The sequence below is a fragment of the Pinus tabuliformis genome, chromosome 9 (genome assembly GCF_031772625.1).
Source record: "Pinus tabuliformis cultivar Carrire ecotype Pingquan chromosome 9, CPIR1, whole genome shotgun sequence".
NCBI lineage: Eukaryota > Viridiplantae > Streptophyta > Pinopsida > Pinales > Pinaceae > Pinus > Pinus tabuliformis.
This window is the reverse complement of record NC_142307.1, coordinates 1346561989-1346588163: the sequence shown is the minus strand read 5'-3', so window position 1 is coordinate 1346588163 and position 26175 is coordinate 1346561989. Positions and strand designations below refer to the sequence as shown.

General features: G+C 42.6%; 1 protein-coding gene across 6 annotated transcripts in view; it reads right to left on the bottom strand.

Moving 5' to 3' along the window:
- LOC149153497 (uncharacterized) overlaps positions 1-26175 on the bottom strand; it is a 746732-nt gene that overhangs the window by 637436 nt on the left and 83121 nt on the right. For all 6 annotated transcript variants that reach the window (XM_089440793.1, XM_089440790.1, XM_089440791.1 and 3 more), the window contains 2 exons: positions 3650-3728; positions 3511-3543 (listed from right to left, as the gene is read on the bottom strand). In XM_089440793.1, coding sequence (XP_089296919.1) covers positions 3511-3543; positions 3650-3728 — 112 coding nt within the window. The remainder of the gene's footprint in view (positions 1-3510; positions 3544-3649; positions 3729-26175) is intronic.

Sequence of the window (26175 nt, the reverse complement as noted above, 5' to 3'; positions counted from 1 at the left end):
ATGATCTAAAAGGCAGATCAAGTCATGTTTTAATCTTAGCCGTTGATTAGAGACTTAATCTCGGTTGTTGAAGACTCAACAGGAAAAGTATAAAATGGAGGCTTGGAATTCATTTGAAAACACTCAGAGAGATTGAGAAAATCGACTTTCTGAGGTGAGAAGTTCTCAGGACCAAAATCGATTGGGGAGATCTTGCAGCTGAGGGGCAGAGAGAATCCGAGAGAAAGACTTTCTAGAAAATACAGAACAGAGAGGCAGAGAGGCAGCGCAGTCGCTAGGAGAGCTGACGTAGAAAAGCTACCTGTCACGCAGAATCCAGAACTATCAGGACTCGGAACAACCAAAATTGACAGGAACTGCTAGAACTATCGGGAACTGTTGTAACAGTCGAAAAAGCTAACGCAGAGGCAGCGCAGTAGCCGGAAGAGATGATGCAGAAAAACTACCTATCACGCAGAATCCAAAACTATCGAAACTGTCGGAATTGTTGGAACAACGGAAGAGTTGACGCAGAGGGTAGAGAAGGTGACACAGGGTTGATGTAGAGCCAGCGCAAAAATAGCTAGGGTTAGCCAGTCTTGTGTCGAATCAACCGGAATTTTGTCGAGTGAAGTGAGGTAAAACTCACTTAGATTTTCAACTAGTATTTTCTTTGTAAAGGATTGCTAGATGAGCATCCTAGAGTTGTATTCAAATATTTCTCCTGCATAATAATAAACCCTCATAACTGTTGCACCAGTTTTCCCACATTGGGTTTTTCCAGGGACCATTGTGTCCAAAAATAAGTGTGTCCTATGTATCCTGTTCTTTGCTTTGTTTTCTGTTTCATGAGATCAAATATTTAATTAGTGTAGGCTGCAGAAGTAATTTGCTTCAATATTCAGAAGAATAACTTGATGATTTAAAAATCAAGTAGGTGAAGTAGATTCAGATTTGCTGCAATAGGGGTTCCTTCAAGTCTAGGAATTTTCACAGTAGATGGCAATGTAGAAAAGTTCCAAGGCTAGGTTCATCGCCAAGGGGTTCTCTCAGAAACAGTGAATAGATTATAAGGAGATCTTTGCTCCCATGGCCAAGTATTCTTCCATTAGGGTCATAATCTCGTTTACAGCATGGATGGGATGGCAAATCCATCAGATGGATGTCAAGACGATGTTCCTAAGCGAAGTTATACAAAAGGAGCTATACATTAAACAGTCAGAGGATTTTGAGATGCATGGGAGGGATACCCACGTATGCAGGTTGAAGAGAGCGCTATATGGACTCAATCAAGCTCCCAGGGCTTGGTATGGTCAGATTGATAGCTACTTGTAGGAGATGGGCTTCGTGAAGAGAGAGGCAAAATTCAAACCTCTACTATCTCAAGGTTAGAGGTGAACCACTCATTCTCGTTTTGTATGTGGGTGATCTATTTTTTACTAGGTCACCAGGGCTCATAGAAGACTACAAGAGGAACTTAGCAGTAGAGCTCGAGATGGGCTTGGGGTTGATGCACTATGGGTATATCTTTCTGGGACAGGGCAAGTATGCAGTTAATATTCTAAGGAGATGAAGGATGGAGGGTTGCAAGCCGATGGCTACACCGATGATCACCAGCTTCTAGAAGCTTAGAACTTCTAAGGGAAAGGTAGTGGACCCCACTTTATATCGTCATCTCATCGGGTCGTTGAATTATTTGGTCAACACCAGGCCAGACTTGTGTTTTCTTGTTAACACTCTCAGTCGATATCTAGTGCAGCCTAGGAGAGTGCATTGGACTTGCAGCAAAACATGAGTTGTGATACATGCACGCTGCAGTGGACTATGGACTAGACTATGTGCGAGGGGATGGAATCCACCTGGTTGGCTACACATATTCTGATTGGGCTAGCAGGCAGTGAAGTGGACTGGAAGAGCACTTACGGGTGCTATTTCAGTTTGGGCTCGGCAATTGTGTCTTGGTTCAGTCAGAAACAAAAGTCAGTCACACTGGGTTCTGTAGAGGCAGAATACATGGTAGCTAGTTTGATGAGTTGTGAGGCCATTTGGCTTCACAATCTATTGGTGGGTCTATTTAATCAACGATTGGAGGCCACCACGATTTACTGTGTTGATCAGAGTTTCATCAAACTCTCGAATAATCCAGTATTTCATGATCGATCCAAACATATGGACATTAGATGCCATTTCATCAAAGATCATACCCAGAGAGGAGCAATGAAGTTGAGATGCATTTCCACTGATGCACAAGTTGCGAACAATCTCACGAAGTCCCTTATGAAGGTAAGATTTGTATTATTCAGGGACAATATGGGAGTGGTGAAAAACACTTCCCTCGCTAAGAAGTGTTAAAATTAGCTAGGATAAGTGTCTTCCACATTAGCTTAGGGTTAGCATGTGGGAGAATATCCTAAAGTGACTTGGGAAATAAATTAACTTTATGAGATATAAAGTTATGAGATAAAGTGCACTTTAAGTGAAGTCAATGAAATATTAAAACACAGTTGTTGGATCATGAGGGGCTAAGATCAAATCTCAGCCATTGATCTTGGAGGCTAGCTGGAAGGTCAAGAGACACACCCATTTGGCTTCTTAAGTGGCATGAATCCCAAGGAGATCTCATTCTTCAATTGTGTGAAAGACACAAGAGACCAAGAGTAGAGGTCGGGCTGAGGAGAAGGTGAAGACAACGAGGCACACATTCCAAGGCAGATGAGCACAAATTTTCAAGAAAAATGGCATGCAAATCAAGGAAGAGGTACCAGCCTGAGAGGAATGTACAGGAGCACTAAATCAGACTGTACAATGCATTTATTGCAGGTCATACAATCCATTTTGTCTGTTGTTCATGCATAGACATTGAGACAGATTTCAGAGTTGGCTTGGCATGTATTTCGAGGCAGATTTGAGCTGTTTTTTGGGCACAAAAATCGAGGAGGCGCTGCTAAATTTTAATGCTCTAGCTGGCTGTACAGTTGTGCGAATTCTGGGCAGAGTTTTGCACAAAACTCGAGGAGCGTTTGTGGCACAAATTTCGAGAAAAAGGGCTGCTAATTGGTTGAGATAAGTTGTTGAATTTCTCTGTTGTAAGGAATTTTCTGAGAGCTCAAAGAATAATAAAATCTCACTCTTGTACTGGTTTTTCCTCCGAGGTTTTTCCAGGGACATTTTGTCAAAAAATTCTAGGTTTTGTTGATGAGTTTGCTATTGTCTTCTGTGTTGCTGTTCAAAAAAATCAGTTCTTTGTTTGATCAGTTGTGTGCAAACTTTCTAAGTAATTTTTATTGGAACAATTACTTGTGTGTCAATGAAGTGTTTGACAAAATTACTACAAGATATTTCTTAACTGTAGCTTAATTTATGAGCGTATTTTCTCACAATCTTATCAATCAAAACATTGTCTATTAGCGACAGTAGTGGAAAAAACATGATGGGCATACGAATTCAATAACTTGGTCTTATATATTAAGGTTTTTCATATAAAGGATTTAAACAAAAACTTAAAAATATAGGAAAAAGGTTTTGCAATACCTTTTTCTTTTCTTCCATGCTTTATTTGATTGCCTATGTCACATTCACAAAAGCGTCAAAAAGAATTCATTCTTACTATGATTCCGAATGAAAAGAATTATGGCTATTAAAGCATGAAAAAGAGATATTTAAACTTAACTTGTGCTCTTGCAATAAAGGGTTTCGTAATCATGCACAGATAAGCCTCCAATCGTCGTTACCGATGCCAAATGAACTCCCTGACAGGAAAATGAGTATTTATTGCACTATAAATAGATAGTTCAGTAGAATTAAGTATCCTACGATAGAAAATAAATTTTAGTGAGAATACACGGATCACATTAAAAGCATTTTTGTGAAAACTACACAAGAAAACACTAGCCTTATAATTCAAGTACAAACAAGACACCTTAACATAGAGTACAAACAAGACACCTTAACATAGAGTACAAACAAGATGTCTTAACATGATTACATTATGCTATGCAAATTGAAGAGCATTTCTTCATAAAATGGAGAACTAATATTAAAGAAAGTGTAAAGTAGTTATACTAAACTGTTATGTCAGTATTTCTCCACAGGATGAGTTGAATGTAAATAGCATACAATAGAATACCAAAAGTGAGAAAATACAGAGATTGCATTGAGGTGGTAGTAAAGTTTTATTTACTCCAAGGCATGATGCAAAATGCATAGTTAGTGTTGTAGCTCCCAGAGACAGCCTTGGATTGCTTACAAGACCATTGTCTGAGCTCATCTAGATTGGTGTGTCTCAAATGATTTACAGGAAACTTGACACATCACTTATGTTCTATAGTTACATATATATGAAATGGGTTGGTTCATTTATCCAAAGAAATAAGACATGGATTTCTGGTATTTCTTCACAAGTTCAGATCTCAGAAATATGCAAGAAAATAGCAGAGGTCGAGTAATTCAAGGGCTTACAGCTTAATAAGCTTTTGCAGAGCATATGAGAGAGGACAAAGAGAAGAAGCAACTCATCACATAGAGCATAAGGCTTCAAGCATTCTACACTTAACATATAGAGCTTAAGGCATTAAGGATTCCTATACTTATTTGAGTTACAAGCAGAAATAATGTGTGGAGGGGCGGAATGCTATGATTCATGTGTTGCAGATTTAAAGATATGATTTCAATAACACACATAGGTATATACATCAACAGTATTGAGACAAGTGAATATGTGATATAATTACAGGCACTTGCATTCACATATAAATACAAATAAATCTATGAGGAAGCTTGAAACATTTCTAGAAACTATAATTTGCATGAATACAGAGAGGAAAGATGAACGTAAAATGAGGTTTAACGGAAGGAACACATATTGTAATACTTGAAGGGGGAATCACCACCATATCCTTGATATTCTGAAAAAGATTTGGGTTACAAAGAAAAAATAGTCTGAAAATGACAAGTAGTCTTTTCTATAGAATTTATGAACCTTTTCTAAGTCTTACTTTCCCCTATTTATCTGGAGAGGGGAGCTAGAACATACATTACAACAAAAATATCTATGGTCTAGATTCAACTATCAGGTCGACTAGTTGTATCAATCATTTATGGCTCTGCGGCCCAAAAATATTACAGAATTAAATGTCACCTTGGAAAGAAGGCATGTTACATGACAAAAATAAGTAAATGAAAATCTTTGTGTCCATCTTGTATCGCCTCTGCCTCAAGCTGTAATTTGTTCACGTTCTGCTCAACCGACCCCGTCACTTCTGCCTTTACCGCTAGGATGCCTTGTTATGTGAAGTGGGGGTTGGGTCAACTGTAAGTGCCCGTCTTGGTGGTCTTTTGCTATGTAGAGGGATGGGGCTCCATGCTGAGCCATTAATCTTCCTGAGTCCCGTGTACTGCTCCAATGTTGTGCCATGCTCCATTTAAGTCTTCTAGTTGTCGGCCCATCTGCCCATTAAACCTCTGTACTGCACTATCGGTGCCTTGATGTAGTGGGTGATATGCATTCCAGTGTAACAGCGCAGTCTCATAGGCACGGGATTTTTTCCTCTAAAATAGGTGAAACGGGCATTTTTTATTTCCCCCTTAGCCCCCTTTATTATAGCCCCTCGTGTGGCTTTCCTCATATGACCGGGGGCTGGAACCAAGGGCTTAGCCCTCAAGCGCTAAGGCCTTCAGACCCGTGTCTGGGAGCCTTTTCCTTTGTATCGCAAAATCTCGCATATCGGCGCTTTACCGTGCTTTTGCCTTAAGCTACTTTTGCCTTAAGCTTCTTCCCCAGACACTTGCGATCGTTGATCTGCGGGATCGGGCCCACCTAAGACATCACAATCGCACTGCAGGAGAGGGGGACCCTTTACCTTTTTCCTTAGCGCGGGCCGACAATCCGGACGCAAGATCCTTATAGATCATGTCGTAATAACTTATTGCATCCGGGGGGGCCTTTTCCCTTTGTCACTTGGAATCCCGCATCCCGACGCTTGATGGCCTTTTACCTTTAGCTTTTCCCCTTAACAGCTGTGATCGCCGATCTACAGGGTGACGTCATCACTGCCACGTGTCACCTTGTGAGTGGTGACATGTGGCACCCGGAATGGCCCCATTTCACCCCTGAAAACGCTGAAACTGAGTGACACGTGTCTCCCGTATGGCCACATCACCCTCCGTACTACCACGTGGAGGAGAGAGAAAGGGGGTCGTGCACCTTGGTTTGGCAGGCATTTCCTTTGTTAATGAATTTTGGCCTTTCCCGAAACTTTTACACTATACTGCAAAATCAGCCCCCGCATAGTCTTGGAATGAAAATCCTGTCGATCCGCCGATATTGCGGGATGCGGGATGGCGGGAGTGCGGGATTGCGCCACGTGGAGGAGAGAGAAGGGGGCCGGCCCGGCCTTTGTTTTTGCATGCTTTCCTTTGTTAACTCTTTTCAGCCCTTCCCCAACAATGCAACACTATATCGCAAATTGGCCCCCGCACAGTCTTTAGAGTTTGTTGTGACTGCGGGGTCGCCAAGATGCGGGGTTGCGGGAGTGCAAGGTTGCGCCACGTGGAGGAGAGAGAAGGGGGGGCACTCTTGTTTTGTTCCACGTTCCCTTTGTTAAACTTTTTCAACCTCCCCCGGCAATGTTGCATTATATTAACATAGAATTGGCCCCCACAAGGTCTTTTAAGTTTAGAACCAGTCGATCCACCGATATGCCGAGCTGCAGGATTGCGGGGCCATCGGGATGCAGGATTGCGGGAGTGAGGGATTGCGAGATTGCGCCACGTGGAGGTGAGAGAGAGAGGGGGTCTCCCGCCTTGGTTTTTTCATGCTTTCCTTTGTTCACCTTTTTCAGCCCTCCCCCGGCGATTTCACATTATATTGCAAGATTGGCCCCTGCAAGTTTGGGAGTTTTCTGTGACTGCGAAGCTGTTGTGACAGCCGATTTGCGGGATGCGGGATTGGCCTCATACTTAGCCATTTTCCATGTTTTTGAGGCTTTCCAAGGCAATCTTCAACAGGCTCTAACTTCTGATCTAGGAGTCCTTTTCTAGACTTCTATATACAATTGGAAAACTCTTTCTGAGCACTAGGCACTGGAGGGGTCTGATCAAGCTCTGAGATCTTTTGTGGCTTGGGAAAGTGGCTCCAAACTTCACTGCTCTTAGGCAACATTGACCAAATGAAACCCACAATGCAGTGAGTGACAACAGTTAGCATCATGCACAATACTTGTAATACAAGATTGCTAGCCTCCCTTTTCATTGTTAGAAGCAGCACTTGGTTCACGATGGGTGTCCTCACTAGCTTTTATATTCTAAAACTAGAATGACAGAAAACTGCAAATTTTGGTTACTTTGGGGGTATTAGCCCTAAGATAAGACAAACATCAATTGCTCAACAGTCTCGTGATGCAGTTAATCTTATTCATTGTAGAAGGGCATTGTGAGAATATCTATGTTATCATATGTTCTGCATTGGTTAGTGATAGGATTTAAGCATGTACTGAGAATTAAAAATGAACTATTAAAATGTTGTTTCTTTATACCTAAAATTAATCTCATATTCTTAACATAATTCTTGCCTTTAGATCTAAGTTGCACGAAGCGCTGAAACGTTTCGGAGTTTCCGAAATGGGTACGTTTAGAAACGTCACCTCCTAAAAATGGAAATGACGCTGAAACATCGTCTGAAACATCATAAATGTTTATATATATATATATATATATATATATAAATTTAAAGTGAATAACACAATACCTTGCAAAAAAAAGTAATAAGACCCATAGATGACAATTTAGAAGGAAAACCAAGTCTATATTAACTCTCATAGATGATTACATTATGGTCGAGTTTTAGAGTTTCGAGTATGGGTACGTCTCGAAACGCCGGGTTCCTAGAAGTTTCATGCAACATAGCTTTAGATAAATATAAAGGGGATTGGTGGATATGGTGGTCTTAATCATTGAACTGTCACAATTAGTTTAGCAGCCACTTTGCACACCAAAACTACTCTGCAACCAGCATGTACAAATGTTGATGTTAGGGAGAAAAATGTAATAGCAATTAAGCAATGTGAAAATATAAAAAGGCCATAGTCAACGAAAAGGTGAATGAGAATGAAAGATAATTAAATAAATAAGTGAGACTCATCTAGATTGTACCAACCACATTACCCCACGATCAAGGTTGCAGGGGAGCGGCGCCCCCCCCCCCGAATTGCTCTCGGAGCACACTCCGAATGGGAGCGACTCAAGAGCGCGCTCCCGAAATTCGCTCATGTCACGCTCCCGCAATAAAACAAAATAAGCCACTAATTGCGCACACATGTGTAATGTTCTTGGCCAACTGTTGACTGCAATTGGTATAATTTTCTTGCATGCCTAGTTTTTTTATTTTTGGTGGTTTATATTGTTTTTGTGATTTTCTTGCAACTCTTGTATGCATGCAATGAATTCTACTCCAAACACAACATAACAAATAAAAAGAATACATATAGGCAGGACTATTGAATTTTCATTTCAATGAATGGACTACATGTACATGCCCAATAAAATCCTTAGTTGATTAAGTGTTGAAACATGAAGCTGCTAACCCGATCTGGAAATTAACGCAGCCTCTCAGACTGTATTCAATCTTATGTAATTTGCAAGAACCCCAAATTGCTAACACAGATTCAACACTTGATTGTTGTCTCCTTGTTAGCGCCTTCAGCTCCCCAAAACAATGAACTCGACGTGTGTCATGGCACCTACAGCAATGTTGTGTCACTTCTACTGGCTAGAGACGCTTTTATCAATCGTTTGGGTCCATGCATTCACTCCCTATAACCCAGCTATCCCTTTCCTCTTCAACAGGACCCTCCTGTGCCCTTATACAACCACAAAATAGCTACTCACTCCTCCTTCCTATGCGCTTGGCCAACCACGAAACAACCAAAATAACTCCGCTGTCTTCCTCTCTATAAATGCGGCCTTTCTGGAAACTCACGCAGCCATAACAACAACCCATTGCCCCCTCCCCCTGCCATGCAAATCTCCTGTGCTCTCTAACATCCAAGTACAGCAACTCAATCTTCCTTGTATGCACTCTTGCAGCCCACGGAAAGCAAATCGACACACCTAGTAACAATGTGGCCCTCTCACAGTCACACATGGCAACTTGATCCTCCCCCTGGGCACCTTGCAGCCACGATTAAGCAGGTCAACCCTACAAACAACTTGACCCTCTGCCTATGTGATCTGAGCAGCAATATGATCCCCCTCCTGTGCGTCCAGGCAACCACAAACAGCCTATCTGCATATGTCTTCTGGCAATTATGGGCAACCCGTAAGTTTTCATTAAGGCTTTTGAGGACATCCTAATTCTCTTGAATCCAATCCTTGGCTTTGGGTACCCTGCTATCTCTAAAAACCAATTCCAAAAATCATAAGGCTTCATACCAATACAAGGCCTTGAAAGGAGTCATACCTATAGACATGTGGTAGGTGGTGTTATAGCAGTATTCCCCTTGTTAGAAAATCAAAGGAAATTGAGATTTTCTTACTTGGCAATTACTTGTGATAGTTAAACTTCTTTCTTTTATTATTTACTGTTCCTTTTTCATCAAGCAATTACTCTAATTGTTCATTCAAGATCATGAAGAAGAAAGAGACAGAGATTTAGGCTTTCAAGCCAGTGCAAAACCCCTCAACAGGGGAAAACCCAAAAATCCTATTCTTATTGAATCAATCCAAAATGAGATATTCAACCCAAGGCAAAAAGACTTCCTCCAAGTCATCTCTCTTCAAAGCCAAAGTTGAAGTTTGGTCAAGTCAAAGTCAGAAGCACCTTCAATTCTGTTTGCAGTCTTTAAGTTCTTGTCACAATACTTCAACTTCCAGTTGCACAATCGTTTCCTTCTATTCTCGGTCTTCCACTGACAAATTCTCAATTCCTTACCACAGACCTTCAGACTTCAAACTCTCGGCTCCTTCAGTTATTCAGTTCCTTACCGCAAACCTTACCACAGACCTTCAGTTTCTCGGCTCCTTACCACAGACCTTTAGATTCTTGGCTACTACAGACATTCGGTTCCTTACTACAGACCTTCGGCTCCTTATCACAAAACTTTTGCACAGTTGCTTCAGATATCTTTCAAGATTTTGTATCATGGAGCATACAAGAAGATTTGGTTTATTGTTATTGCAAACTTCTTTATACCTTTGCTCCTTTTATCAATTACAGGAATTGAGTTATTGATTGACTTCTTACTTCTTTTTTTGCATGCTAGTAGCCCATATATATACGTCCAGGAGAGTGTACGTAGCCACACAGGCCAACTTTATCAGAAGGAGGGCCAACTTGGACAACTGATCAACAAATTTACAAAAATAAAATTCCTTCCTTTTTCTTTTACAAATGTCAAAATTTGACATGACCCTATTATAAATTCTTTTGACTTTTATTGACTCAAAGAGCATGAAGAACATGCCAGATCAAGGAATAAAAAATAAATTCAATAATTAATCTTATCTTTCATTATGAAGACCGATACTAGTTACATTTTCCAACACCCCTAAATGCAGCCACTTAATCAACGCCTTTTGTTGCTCAGTCACATAATTAAGTAAATACTCTTCCAACCACTTATTTACAATTTTTGTCCGTCCATCAGTTTGTGGGTGGTAGCTGGTACTACGTGTTAATTTTGCGCCCACCAATCTAAAAATATTTTGCCAAAAGGAGCTAAGAAAATGGTTGTCCCTGACATTGACAATGGATTTTGGTGGACCATATAGTCTGAATAACTCCCTACAAAATGAATTTGCCACATGCAATGTTGAATAATCTGATGAAATCGCGTAGAAATGTCCAAATTTGGTTAGTTTGTCTACCACCACATAGATACAATCTTTTCCCTGTACTTTGGGCAGATTTGTAATAAAGTCGATCAATACACTCTCCCACTTTCGTTTTGTAATAGGAAGATGCTGAAGTAATCCTTTTGGGTGAAGGTGTTCGGGTTTATTCTGTTGGCACATTGTACACTCCTCATATCTCAATACAACCTCCTTGAGGCCCTTCAAAGAGAACCTCTCTATCACATGCCTGCAGGTTTTAAAATAACCCGGACGCCTACTAGAGGTGTGTCGTGCATAGCTCTGAGGATCTTCTCTTTAAATCTAGATACTGGAACGAAATAGATCCTCCTTTGTAGTAGATAACATCATCCACCACTGTATAACGGTAATCCCATACAATCCCGCCCATTACCTCACAAGCAAATGTGAAAATTCTATCACTACAACAACTGATTTACTTTTCCTACTTATTTCATCATAATTTATTCATGAAATTACTTCAACAAACATTAAAATAAATATTGCTGCAGATATCACACCGTAATACAGAAACAAACATACGTACACACTGACACAGTTATTTTGGACTAACGTCCCCGGAAAAACCCAATGTGGGAAAACCGGTGCAGCAAGGAAGGATTTTTATTATTCAGCAATTTTCTAGTACAACAGGGTGCCAAACTGGCTTACCCACAGATAGACAAATTTCCAGCAGTTCCACTAAATCTAGCGTAGGCCCTACTGACCTCTGTGTCAACCTGAAACCCTCTGCGTCAGCCGATTGAGGTTCTAAGCAGCCTCTCTGGCCTTCTGAGTCACTCCTGCAGCCTCTGCCTGGATGACACAAGCCCTTCTGGCTCTACGCAGTCTCTGTTGCCTCTGCATGGCTTCCTCTGGCTCTGCGTGGCTTCCTCTGGCTCTGCGTCTGCCTCTACGCTGATCTCTCATCTCTCTGTTTCGTACTTGCCACCTCCTGACTGCTCTCCAGACCACTGGTTCAATTTCTCAACAAACCTCGCGCCAGAAATTGAACTGACTGGTCTCCCTCAGTGTGTTCTCCAAGTGACCCTCAAGCCTCCTCTTATACTTTCCTCGTTGACAAATCAACGGCCGAGATTAAGTCCCTAATCAACGGCTAAGATTAGATCTGGCTTGATCCATGTCTTTTGGACCATTCTAACATAGTTTCGTATTAATACACATTAATATTTTATTTTCCCTAATTTAAACTTAGGGTCTCCATTAAAAATATTAATTATTTTAATATCTCCTGAACCGTTTAGAATCTGCCCAAATCCTTTCTAGGTATTGGAGATCTCATGTGCCCCAACCTCTCCACCAAATTTCGTGGCTAGAGCACATCCGATGCTACCCCAAATCAACACTCCCTCTTAGCGAGGATTGTGCTCTAGTAATACTCCTCACTGAGTATCACCCTGATCATCCGGCATCGGTCCCTGTGCTGATGTTAAGCCTCCTTGCCCAACATCCTCTGCACTGCTGCATCCTGTACTGCTGCCCATGACTCTGCTACTGCCACTGCTGCATCTGTACGACAGCTCCCTCTGCATCCGTGCTGTTGTTGGTCCTTTCTCCCAACACTGCATCCGCATTGCAACTCCCTCTGCATCTGTGCTGCTGCTGGTCCTTTCTCCCAACACTGCAACTCCCTCTTCATTCGTGTTGCTAACACACTACTTCTGAAAGGGGTTCTTTACCATCCCCATCTTTTTCCTGAAGTAGTCAAATTTTGACTTTCCAAGGGCCTTGGTGAGGATATCTGCCACTTGTTCCCCTGTAGGAGTGTAGCTCAACTGTACAGCTCCTCATTGGACACAATCTCTGACAATGTGACACCGAATATCAATATGCTTTGACCTATCATGGAATACTGGATTCTCAGAGAGTTTGAGGCAACTCTGATTATCACACATGATCCTGGTCGCCTCCATATTTCTTCTGAATAGACTTACCAGCATTTTTCTAAGCCATATGGCCTCACAAGAAGCTGCGCTTGCTGCCATATATTCTGCCTCAAACGAGCTCAGAGCCACAAAACTTATGTTTCCTACTGCACCAAGAGGTCATTCCTGATCCAATGTTGAAACAGTAGCCAGAGGTACTTTTCCAATCCACTGAACTTCCTGCCCAATCTGCATCTGTAAATCCACTCAACCTAATATCCTTACCCTTGGTGTATAAGAGCCCATAATCAACTGTTCCCTGTAAATACCTGAGAACGTGTTTGGTTGCTACCCAGTGAGCCCTCTTTGGTTCCACCATGAACTGACTGAGGGTGTTGACAGCGTAGCAAATATTTGGCCTGGTATTGACTGGATACATCAGGGACCCTATGAGCTGTCAGTATAGGGTGGGATTGACATCCTTGTCTTCTGATGCATCAATCTTCTTCTAGTCAGCGATCATTGGCGTAGCCATAGGTCTACAGTGTCCCATCTCAAACCTTTTCAGGATTTCTGTAGCATACCTCCCTTGCCCAAGGAAGATTTCTCCTTTTTGCTGCCAAACTTCCAACCCTAGGAAATAGTGCATTCATCCCAGATCCTCCATATCGAACTCTGTGGCTAGATTCTTCTTGCAGTCCTCAATGAGTTTGGATGATCCTGTCAGGAAGAGATCATCCACATATAATACTAAGAGAAGTGGCTCGTTCTCTAGGACTAGATAGTAGAGATTCGGATCCGCGTCACTCTTGACAAACCACATCTTCTGCAAGTAGCCATCTATTCGACCATACCATGCTCTTGGTGCCTGCTTCAACCCATACAAGGCTTTCTTCAATCTGCATACATGAGATTTCTTCTCATGAGTTTCAAAGCCCTCTGATTGTTCAATGTATACCTCTTCTTCTATTACCCCATTCAGAAATGTCGTCTTGACATCCATCTAATGGATCTCCCATCCCATCTAGGCTACAAGAGATATCACGGTCCTAGTAGATGTATATGATCCAGGTCTGGGTGTGATAAAGGATGCTTCCAAGACCTTTTACTTTCGTGATGTGTTAAGTTGCATTTTTAAAAGAACATAGATGAATACATGTGCATGCTGTAAAGAAGAAGAGGAACATATCAATCATCAACACATGAAAACATAAGCCGTTGATAACAGAGTTTGTCCAGGAGGGACTACGTCTCCGGGCCCTGGTGTCAAGATGGTGTAGGCCATTGCATTAAATGTTGTCAATAGTGATGATGTACATAAGAGGTGATGTCGCTATCATATAAGGAAAATGCCCTCACGCGGGAGTGGCTCCAAGAGATGTTTCGTTAGAGGGACTCTCAATCAAAAGACTCCTATCAGTATGACACAAACTCATGCATGATGAGCATCCCGCCAACATAGCATAAAAGGGATCTCAATGCAAACATACATGACGACAATATGAGTATCCCATCAACATACAACAAGAAATCTCAAGAGTCAAAACACAACATGACGAATCATGACAACAAGTACATCATACATATGATTTTGCATCACATCAAGCAGGAATCATGAAAACGAGTAAGAAACAAGATCCCACATCAAGCATCAACAGGGACCTCTGCAGCACAATGCATAGCAAAAGTACATGAACACACTGCATATACCTCACAACCAAGGGCCATTTGAAGAAGCGGATGCCAAACTGTTGAAGTTGCTCGGACCATCGATCTGACGGCATCAATCACATGGAAATGGTTGCTTGCACATGAATGCTGACACTTGCATTCCACTTAGAAAAGTGGTTGAAGAATAGAATGAGAAAATGAAAAATCTGAACACACCATCAGATTTGTGACATCGAATAATGCAAAATCGATTGTCCAATTTTTGAATTCTAAGAAGCTGAGAATCTGGGGCTCAAGGAATCTTTTAGATTACCCCTAGATTCCTCAAAGATTCTGCTCCATGGGTACACTGGAAATCTGCAACTCAAAAGACAGTTCTGACCCCGCCATTGCGATCCCGGCGAAAAACCATGAAAAACGACTGTAAAGTTGACTATATTCCAACATGGAGAAAAGTTACCTCCTCGGGAAAATTTCAAGGATCATGGTTTTGCTCCCTGTTTCTGCAGCAATCATGGTTCCACCTACGTACTGAAAAATGACCGAAAAATGCAGAACTCGGATGGAGACACGGACAGCACCATTGCGTTCGTGGCATCGAGACGTGCTGAAACCATATAAAATTTGTCAAATTCTGACAAAGTGAAATTTCACCCCCTGCAAAATGTTGCCTCGAACTGTGTGCCAAGATTCTGCCTCCTCTGTCTCGAAATTTGTGCTTGCTCCTGGTTCCTCCATCTCCCCGGCGCACTGATGAAATAAGCGTTTTAAAAAAATCTCCGGCGGATTAAGCAATGTAGGCCGTTGGGGCACAATGGCAATATTGGGTATTAGTTGAGGAGGGATCGGGTGGTCAAACCCCGCCCCTCCCTTTTTTATACACAATACAGTTTTAAAAACTGAACGAAATGTTTATAAAGGGGGTCGGGTCCGCATTGGGCAGCCCACCCCATGTCTCCCGCACTCACATTAATGTTTGGGCGCATTATGGTGTTATGTACCGTTTATGGGGCCTCCCTTTTTTATACACAATACAGTTTTAAAAACTGAACGAAATGTTTATAAAGGGGGTCGGGTCCGCATTGGGCAGCCCACCCCATGTCTCCCGCACTCACATTAATGTTTGGGCGCATTATGGTGTTATGTACCGTTTATGGGGCCGCCCGCTCGGGGGCCAGCCCACGTGGGCCGGGCAGGTTCGACCCCCACCAGCACCCTTAACCTTTTCCGTCGTCACATTGAGGTTTGTTGGGGTGTGGGTCAGGTCCACCGAAGGTGGCCCGCCCAGCCCCTTAATACTTGGTTTCAATGATATGCGGGGGTTGTGGTTGGAGGGCTCGGCGGGGTAATCGTCATCGAGCCAAATAAAATTTAAAATTTTGTTATGTGGAGGGTTGGCCGGCGGGGTTCATGGCTCGTTGGCCTTTTCTTAATTCAAAAGTTTTTAATATGGTTTGGGGTGGTGGGGGTGGTGGCCCGCCACCTTGCATATATATATTTTTATTATTATTTTTATTTAAAAAGGGGAGTAATTTTTCAAACTTAAAGAAAATAAGGGACATTGGGCAAATTAATGAGGCTGCATTTTTGACTGATTTCAGGAGCTAGGCTTCATGACTTGGGGTCGGTCAAATTGTAGGACACTTAACCCTGGCCCACAGCCCAACTTTGACCAAAAATTTGATTGGCTCGTTCTCCTTCATACAAGCTCGGATTGACGAACCGTTCGCACCTCCGCATTCAGGACAACAAGATCTATGCTCTGGTCCTGGGTTGAAGTCATTTTGAGCACTTTGATTTTCAAGCATTCATAAGCCCTCTGTCCTGTGTGTTTCTGGAGCCAACTGGATCAGTGTACCTGGCTATCGGGGCGAAGGTTTCCTCATAGTCAATCCCTTCCTTTTGAGCATACCCCTTAGCCACAAACCTGGCCTTGTATTTTTCAACACTGTCGTCCGCAACATATTTGATCTTGTAGATCCATCTTGAACCTACCACAGATCTATCTTGAGGCCTTGACACCCCTTCCAGACATCGTTTACCATTATGGGATTATACTCCTCCACCATCGCATCTACCCAGACCTGATGATGAGTTGCCTCCTTGAAGTTGGCAGGCTCCCCATCATTAGCTACTAACGCTTGATACCTATCTAGCTGTTTTTACTCTCTTTTGTTGTTCCTTAGCTCTCCGATGAAGTTCTCTACATCACGCAAAATCTGACGAAGTTCCCTGCTGGTTCTTCCTCTGCCAACAGGTGCTTTTATTCGCTCCTCCTCCTCATCCTGAGAATCTTCCTGATCTGAGGAAGAATTCTTCACTTCCTTTGATTGAGGAGGCATGACCAACGGATCCTTTTTCGACTGCTCCTCGGAAGGCATTTCGCGAGATCTTCTGAAAGCTCTGTCCTCCATGAACTTTACATCTCGCCGTACTATTACCTTCCTACACCCTGGAAGATAGATTCTGTATGCCTTAGCGTTCTCGCTATATCCTACCAGATACCCCTTTTCTTCAGTCTGATCCAGCTTCTTCCTCTTTTCGTCGGGTATGCTACAATATGCTAAACTCCCAAATATCCTGAAATGACTGACTTCAGGCGTCTTCCCAGTGAAGACTTTCTCTGGAGTAATCTTGCCCAATGCCCGATGAGGAGTCCTGTTCTAAACGTAGACAGTTGTGTTGCATGCTTCCGCCCACGAGAATTCTAGCATATCCTGATCATACAGCATGGCCCTAGCTGCTTCTACAATAGTCCTATTTTTCCTTTCTGCCACCCCATTCTGCTCCGAATTGTAGAGAGTTGTCCACTCTCTTCTGATGCCCTCCTTAGCGCAATAATCAGTGAAGTCCTTATCGACATACTCTCCACCATTATCTGAGCACAATACTTTTATTTTCTTACCTGTCAGATTCTCCACTAGAGCCTTGAACTCCTTGAATCGACAGAAAACCTCATCCTTGGTTTTCAGAAAATAGATCCAAGTTTTCCTCGAGTGGTCACCAATGAAGGTAAGGAAATACTCGGCACCGTTGAGAGCTTTGACAGACATAGGTCTGCAGATATCTGAGTGTATCAATCCTAGTACACTCTTGGCCTTGTGGTTGCTCTTGGGAAATGTCGCCTTGGCATACTTTCCTAGAGCGCATCCCCTGCATACATCATCTTGTTCCATACTCAGATCTGGAACCCCTATTACAGTGCTCCTGAGAATTCTCAGAGCTCCATGGTGCAAGTGACCCATCCTTCTGTGCCATAGTTCGTTCAAGTCTTTGTCCCCATGACTGCCTATTAGTGCCATTAGAGATTCTAGTTGTAGTCTATACAACCAATTACTTTTGATCCCGATCTGCACTTTCTTTTTCCATCTCGGGTGTTTGACGTATACCTTTTCCTTAATGAAGTAGACGTCATAGCCCTTGCCTTGTAGTTGTGACAAGGAAAGTAAGTTCATCCCCAATCCTGGTACATGCAGTACATTTGTGGCACGGAACCGCTCTCCCGATTCTGTCCGAAAAACTATGGTACCCTTTCATACTGGAGTACACTTTGCCTTGTTCCCCGTGGTGATCTGAAAGTTCATCTTCTCTTCTCGATATTCTCAGAAACACTCCCTGATTCCTGTCATGTCCCACGAGGCTCCACTGTCTATATACCATACTTCTAATGATGCAGCACTAGTCATGCATGCCACTTCTTCTTCCAACCGGGAAGCCAACATATAGAAATCAAAATCTCTCTCTCTTGTGCAGTCTTTTGAAAATCTATGTGAGTCGCCTGAGGTGGATGCCTCTGCATCGTGGTCTCGACCCATAACTGATTTTCCCTTTCTGTCTCTGATTACTTCCTCTGATACCATGTGAAAATTCTATCACTGCAGCAACTGATTTACTTTTCCTACTTATTTAATCATAAGTTATTCATGAAATTACTTCAACAAACATTAAAATAAATATTGTTGTAGATATCACACTGTAATACAGAAACAAACATATGCACACAATGATAAAATTATTTTGTACTAATGTCCCCAGAAAAACCCAATGTAGGAAAACCGGTGCAACAAGGGAAGATTTTTATTATTTAGCAATTTTCTAGTACAATAGGGTGCCAAACTGGCTTAGCCACAGATAGACAAATTTCCAGCAGTTCTTCTGAATCCAGCGTAGGCCCTACTAATCTCTGCTTCAGCTTGAAACCCTCTGCATCAGCCTACTGAGGCTTTGCGCAGCCTCTCTGGCCTTTTGCGTCACTCCTGCAGCCTCTGCATGGATGACGCGGCTCTTTTGGCTCTGCGCAGTCTCTGCTACCTCTGAGTGGCTTCCTCTGGCTCTACGTTTGCCTCTACGTTGATCTCTCGTGTCTCTATTCCGTACTTGCTGCCTCCTGACTGCTCTCCAGACCACTAATTCAATTTCTCAGCAAAGCCCGCTCCATAAATTAAACTGACTGGTCTCCCTCAGTGTATTCTCCAAGTGACCCTCAAGCCTCCTCTTATACTTTTCTCGTTGACAAATCAACGACCGAGATTAAGTCCCTAATCAACGGCTAAGATTGGATCTGGCTTGATCCATGTCTTTTGGACCATTTTTACACAATTTCATATTAATACACATTAATATTTTATTTTCCCTAAGTTTAGACTTAGGGTCTAAATTAAAAATATTAATTATTTTAAAATCTCCTGAACTGTTTAGAATCTGCCCAAGTCTAGGCATTGGAGATTTCATGTGCCCCAACCTCTCCACCAAATTTTGTGGCTAGAGCACATCCGATGCTACCCCAAATAAACAGCAAACCTATTCTTTGAATAATCCACCAGAGACTCCCTTTCCAATCTTCGGCAACTGCACTGAGTGAACATACAATAGGCTTCCTGGAGAGGGCATCAACAATAATATTCTTCTTGCATTTTATATACTCTATGTCAAAATCAAATGCTTGTATTTTACATACCCACTTTTGTTGTGTTTCATTTAAGTCCTTCCATTCTAAGAAATACTTCAAACTATTATGATCTGTTCTAACTATGAATTTGCCTCCTACCAAGTACCTGTGAATTTGATCAAAGCATGCATGATTGTGAGCATCTCCTTGTCGTATATGGAATAAAGTCTCTCAACATCCCTGAGTTGTTTGCCTTCAAATGCTATCGAGTGCATGTTCTACATTAAGACTGCACCTATGCCTTCCCCCGATGTGTCATATTCCAGCACGAAGGGTAGTGAAAAATCTGGAAGAGCTAATACTGGACATGTATTCATTGTTTCCTTCAATTTGTTGAATGTTTTTTGTGCAACTTCCAACCATCGAAATACCCCTTTCTTTGTAAGCTCTGTTAACGATGCACCCAACTATGAAAATCCCTTTACAAAGCGTATGTAGTAGTTGCGTAATCCATAGAAGCCCCGCAACTCTGTAAGATTCCTGGGAGTAAGCTAATCTAGGATGGTTTGGATCTTTTCTTGATACACTTGTACCCTGTGTGCACTAATCATATGCCTCAGGGCCCAAATACAAGATCTTTGTCAACCCAAACTCACACTTTGAAGCCTTGGTGTACAAGAATTGTTCTTGCATGATTCCCAAAATCTCCTCCAAGTGTTCATTCCAAGTCTGGTTGTAAATCAATGAACCAACAAGTGTTTATGCAGCTAATTGTTCATAATATGATTCACGCATGACTAGAAAGTAGTTGGTGCATTAGTCAACCCAAACGGCATGACTAAGAACTCATAGTTCCCAAAATGGCATATGAATGTTGTCTTCAGCACATCTTGTTCCCGAACCCTAATCTGATGGTACCTTGATCAAAGATCTATCTTGGAGAAGAACACTACCCCATGCAACTCATCTAACAATTCATCGATATGAGGGATAGGATACCTGTTTTTGATAGGTTTCTTATTTAAGACCTTGTAGTCAATGCACATAGGCATTGTTCCATCTTTCTTCTTGAATAATACCACCAAGGAAGCAAAAGGGTTGGAGTTGGGCCTAATGAGACCAATGTCTAATAACTCCTTTATGGCTTTTCCAATTTCGTCTTTGAACCTCTTGAGATGCCTATACGAAGTCGTGATGACCAGCTTTGCTCCCCATTCCAACTCAATGATATGCTCAAACCCTTTGTCTAGTGGTCAGCTTGGAGGAATCTCCCCAAAAACCTTTCTGTGCTTATCCAACAGGGTTTGTATGTTTGGGTGATGCTAGGTGGTGCTACCTATATTTTCCTAAGTGGTGATGATGCACTCTACAACCCATGCTACCTCTCTATGTTGAAAGACCCTCTCCATCCTTTTTGCTGAAATTACTCTTGGAGCACCATTGGACATGCCCCTTAAAAACACCTTTTTTCCATCTTTCCCTATAAATTCCATCTTCATAATTTGATAGTTGGTTAGGATGTCCCCTGAGGAGCATAACCATTGTACTCCCAGCACTAGATTTGATTCTACTCAGTCAACTATGTAAAAATCATCCGTAAATGTGTAGTTACCCAGGCTAACATCTAACTAGGGAACCCTGTGTCTGCATGTCAAATTATACCCATCTGCTACTACCACATCAAATCCTTCAAATTCCACAACGGAAATGCCCCTCTTTCTCACCAAAGAAGCATTGATAAAGTTATGGGATGCCCCAAGATTGATCAGCGTCGTGATCCTCTAGCCCTATATTTTCCCCTTGACTTTGAAGGTGTAATATCATGGAACTCGTAAAAGTGTAGTGATAGCTCCACCCTTCACCTATGGTTTGATATCCTCTCTCATCTCCACTTGTGGTTTCTCCTCTTCAGTTATGTTATACTCAATATCCTGGTTTTGTCTGTATCTTCCTCTTCTTCCTCACTGTCCGATAGCACCTCGATGTAGTGTACCTTTCCTTTTCCCATGCATCTAAGCCCTGGCAACCATGGCTCCTTGCAACTCAAAAATAGTTTCTTCCATCTTAATTCGTTTTGAGTGACATCTTCCATCCTAGCCTTCCATGTCCCTCCTGTCTGTAATGGCTTCTTCTCCTTGTTCTTTTGAGGTATGGGGGTGTTGAGAAATTCTTAGGGCAACTTATTAGGGTTTCTTTGATTTGATTTCTCTTTAACATGAAAATTTCTTGTGATTTCTTATTATATCTTTTTCTATTACTATTTTTTTATCATCAAGACAATTGCCAAAACAATAAAGATCACAAAGGCAAGAACACATGATGTAGGCACTCAACGAGGGAAAAACCCTTTTCCTAGGGGAAAACCCAAAATTCTCTTCTCTTCTTCAAGAACCAAATCAAATGAGACAACCAAGACCCTTTGACCAAGACAAAGACCTCCTCCAATCCACCAAGTCAGCGCCCCAAGAAGATTAGTCAAACTCTAGCCAAACTCTTCATAAGTCAACACAAGTCAACTCTTCAAGATAAGTCAAAAAGGGTCTCAACCCTCTTTACAACTCTGAAATTCGACTTGTACCTTCATCCCTGCAATTCACCTCAGTCCTTTTTGCACGTGAGGTAGAAAAACAAAGAATCTCGGCTCCTTCCTATATATTGTTTGATGGGCATTCTTATAGACATTGTTTGATGGACATTCCTATATTGTGTGACAATGATTTTGATGATATGATGGAATGAGGGTGCCCTCAAGGCCTCTAATTCTCTGTGTAGAATTACCTGGAAAAATCATTTTAAACTCAAGTGAAAGCAAGCAATCATTAGAGACAATGACCATGGATGCATCATGGTGGACCATACTCAACTGTTAAGGACATAGTAAGAAGGTTCGCATGAGAATCTTCCGCAAGGTTATCTTCCGCAGGTTCGCATGAGAATTTTCCGCAGGGGCATACATAAGCTTGGGAATTGTCGATCCGCCTTGATCCAGATGGCTCCCAGCTTCGCGAAGATAGCTGTTGGCTTAGTTCCGTCCACCTCTGGGGGTTAAGCTCCTGCCCATATCGTCAGTGAAGCCCCAGCTCCCACTGTCTAGGTGGTCCAAGCCTCACTCGATGAGGCTTTGAAGTTTTCTGAAAGTGCCCTAATCTGTCGGTTCAATGGTTTTTGGCCGCGACTAACAGCTCTCCACAGTTGGATCTCAGAGGTATGGAAGCCTGTCATTTCTGATGAAATTAATATCTACCCCTGTGCTAGGGGTTTCTTTATAGTAGATTTTGAAAACCCTGAAAGCAGACAATGCATTCTAGATTCTGGCCCTTGGTTTTGGGAAAACTCAGGCCTATTCGTGAAGCCATGGAACCCATCATTTGATCCCTCAACAGCAATCATAACCTCAGCACCAATTTGGGTGAGATTGCCAAACCTACCCTTGCATCTCTGGAATTTCTCCTCGCTAAAAGCCATTGGAAATGCAATTGGGAAAGTTTACTACAGGTGCCCAAAAACAAAGGAATATGCCAGAACCACCTATGCACGTATATGCGTGGAAATGGACTTCAGCGCTGGATTCCCAGCTGAAATAAACCTAACAAGTAAAGACTATGTGTGGAACCAGAAACTCAATTATGAAAGTGTCCTCTTCAGATGTCAATCCTGCTTTGAGACAGGCCATCTAGCCAAAATTGCCCAAAAGCCTCCCAGAAAAACTCTACTAGAAAGAATCACCATAGATCTACATGGTAGGAAGGAGCACAAAAAGAACATTACACTGTCATCAAGGAATAATACTCTCTAGAAAACTCTAAATCACAAGAAAACGGGCAAGAAAGAAACAACTCTCAAGTCAAGCAGGGGGAAAGCCCCGCCCAACAGCAAAAAAGTGAACTCGACAACCCCTCGAGCATCAACAGTTATGAGGATTTGAATACCGCACAAAATAAATCTTCATTTAACAGCAAAGCAGATCTCCCAAACCAAACTTCTTCTTCAACTATCTTCAAAAGGACGAACACAACAGATCGCAAAGCTAAGACACCAATGTCCCAAGAACCAAAAGAGATGGAGGAGATGTAAGATAAAGTTGGAAGACCGTAGAGAAAAAAAAGAAAGCTATAGCACCAATCTCACCAAGAAAGACGAGAAGCCAAACAATTAAGAACTAAGAAAATTATAGGTCCGATAGACCAATTTGGTCTCAGTGGACGTTAACCACCCTCATCATCATCATCATCATCATCAAGACTTTAAATCAGGATCACCTTTAAATATCTAAGTAGACCAAGTACCGTAAAAATATCCCCTACCTTGTTAGAGGTAGCTAGGAAATCAATGCAAATGTTATCAAAACTGGTCAGGTCATCAAACTAGTAGACACCCCAGACTGGGAATCGGTGAAAACAAAAACAAAATCGGTAAAAAAAACAGAACAAAAAACTGGTCAACCAAAAACACAAAATATACAAATTTTAAAGAAAAACATATATATTCTTCAGCATCCATATGAAACCAAACCATTTATACATAAACAAGCAAAATTTCTCATTTATATATCATGTAAGGGTGCACATAACCAAAATAGCACCGACTGCAATCCATCTCTAAACTGAAAATACATCAACAAACAAGCTCCAAATGGCCTCTAACATCCAAAAAAAATCATGCTACAACAAATACCTACATATCATAAAAACCATTGTCTATATTGGGACCTTTGTCATCAATATCACCCTCTAAGCATTAAAACAAGATAGAACAAACGTAGCTTGTCAAGTCAAGATTTTGTTTGAGTGATGGGTACCTTTTTAGTAGGGTCATGATATAGGAGTTTGACAACCAATGCCACTAACATCAAGGTACAAAAAGGGCTTGGTGCTCTTGATTAAATACTAGTTCCATACCCTCGTACATGACAAGATCCAATGGAAGCGTTGCAATCCCCCCAATCTTGAAATCCTGGAAAATTGATAAGCTTGTTGGATTTTGAGTGAGATAAGATAAGATAAGATAAGATAAGATAATTTTATTAATGTCCAACGAATGACCACAAAGTAGGTCAATTAAGGGGGCCGTGCCCAGTAGGAGAACCAATCGGTCTCCTCAGAAAGACAAATGCTGAAAGGAAGATAGACACTAAAAACGAGGCGGGTTGGGAAGAGCGTATGGAGCTCCGCTCCCGACCACGCCTGTTGATCTCTAGACTGCGTCGTAGTATCACTGGTGAAGAAGACCCTGGGGGGCGCGGATGTGGGAGTCTGCTACTCCTAACATCCGAGGCCGAGAGAAAAGAGTTGTGGGTAGTTCAGTAAGGTTTGCTGGTTTGAAGTGGTGGGCGCTGGTTGCCTCCCATTGTGTTGTCTCCGTGATCTAATGATCCTGGGCCGCCTCTCGGGGAGATGCCTGGAACGGTTCTGCTACTGGGCCCTCGTAAGCAAGGGGCCTCTCCTCTTAACTGCACGAGGGTCTGTCGATCTGTGTGAGCCGGATTGATCGGTACTCGGACTGGTTGATCTCTTAACTCCTCGGGCTGAGGGGAGTATGTTGAAGAAAGAGGTGATCTGACGAGTAGTGTTGGGTCGGACGGGAGGCTGGAGGATATGCTCCCGATGCTTTAGAGTCTCCTGGATGTAAAGTGCGACGCATCTCTGGTCCGTGTAGCTGAAGAAGTTGGATAGGTTCTGTGGTCCTATGAACAGACAGTGGTAGCGACCTCTGATCTCATAATATATCGGACAACCGAAGATGAAGTGCCATTCGGTTTCCACCTCCTGTGTATTGCATAGCCGGCAAGTCCTGTCAACTCTCTCTATCTGGTGGTCTGTCTCTACCCGAAGCCTATGTGATCCAACTCTGAACTGCCCGAGGGGGATCCAAAGAGCATGCATCCAATGTCGAAGCGTGTACTAGGGGCGAACTATAAGCCCGTCTCTGATACTCAAGAAGTGCTCTGCATAGAACGCCATCTTTGGACGCAGGCCCCCCGGGGGGTTAATCCATGTGACCTGGATAAACTGCCTGTAGATGTCTTCCTTGATGATCTTATTTAGTTCCTGCCTGGGGGGGAGTCCTCTGGGGGCGTTCAGGGAATACCGAAAGGGGGGGAGATGATCTATATGGAGTCCCACTGCCTCGAGGAACTTCGAGACCCCTGTATACCAACACTTGGCTTTTCCTGGTTGGGTGCAGTCGATGGCCTTAGAAGAGCAGTAGGCTAGATAAGGGTACCTTTCGCGTCCTTTCAATGTATCTGCAAAGCTCCGGGCTCGGTGAAGAAAGGAGACCAGTCTGAAGGCTGTCTCAAGGCGGAAGGGCTATGCACCAAACTCGGCCAGTGTGATTTGTTGTGGGATAGTATGCTTGCAGCGGATAATAAGTCGGAGGAGAAGGGTTTGGACTCTCTCAACTGCTGCCCAATCTGACTCAAGCAAGGAGGGGCCCCAAATTTCCGATCCGTACAGGACCGTGGGTCGGATCAGGGCGTCCATAAGGCTCAACTTTGACGAGATGTCCTGGAAGTGATGGCGGAAACATTGTCTCTCTAAAATGGCTAGAGAGCCATACCCCTTGTTGATCCGAGGTTGCAGAGCTGGCCGCATACCGGGGGCCCGAAAACTGTACTCCCAAGTACGTGTAGCTATTGGTAATCTCCACTCTCTCTCCCTTGAAGAGAAATCGGAGATCCTGAGACTTCTTCGTCCCGTTGAAGACTATTACCTTTGTCTTACTCAGGTTCACTGTCAATTTCCGGAGATCACAGAATAGGGCTAATGCATCCAGCTGCCTCTGGAGACCTTCTGGTGATGAGGATAAGAGTGCAATGTCATCTGCAAAGAGTAAGATATAGATCAAAACCTGATGAAGATAGCAACCATCAGACTCCTGTATGTGTTCCCACAAAAAGGTTTCGAG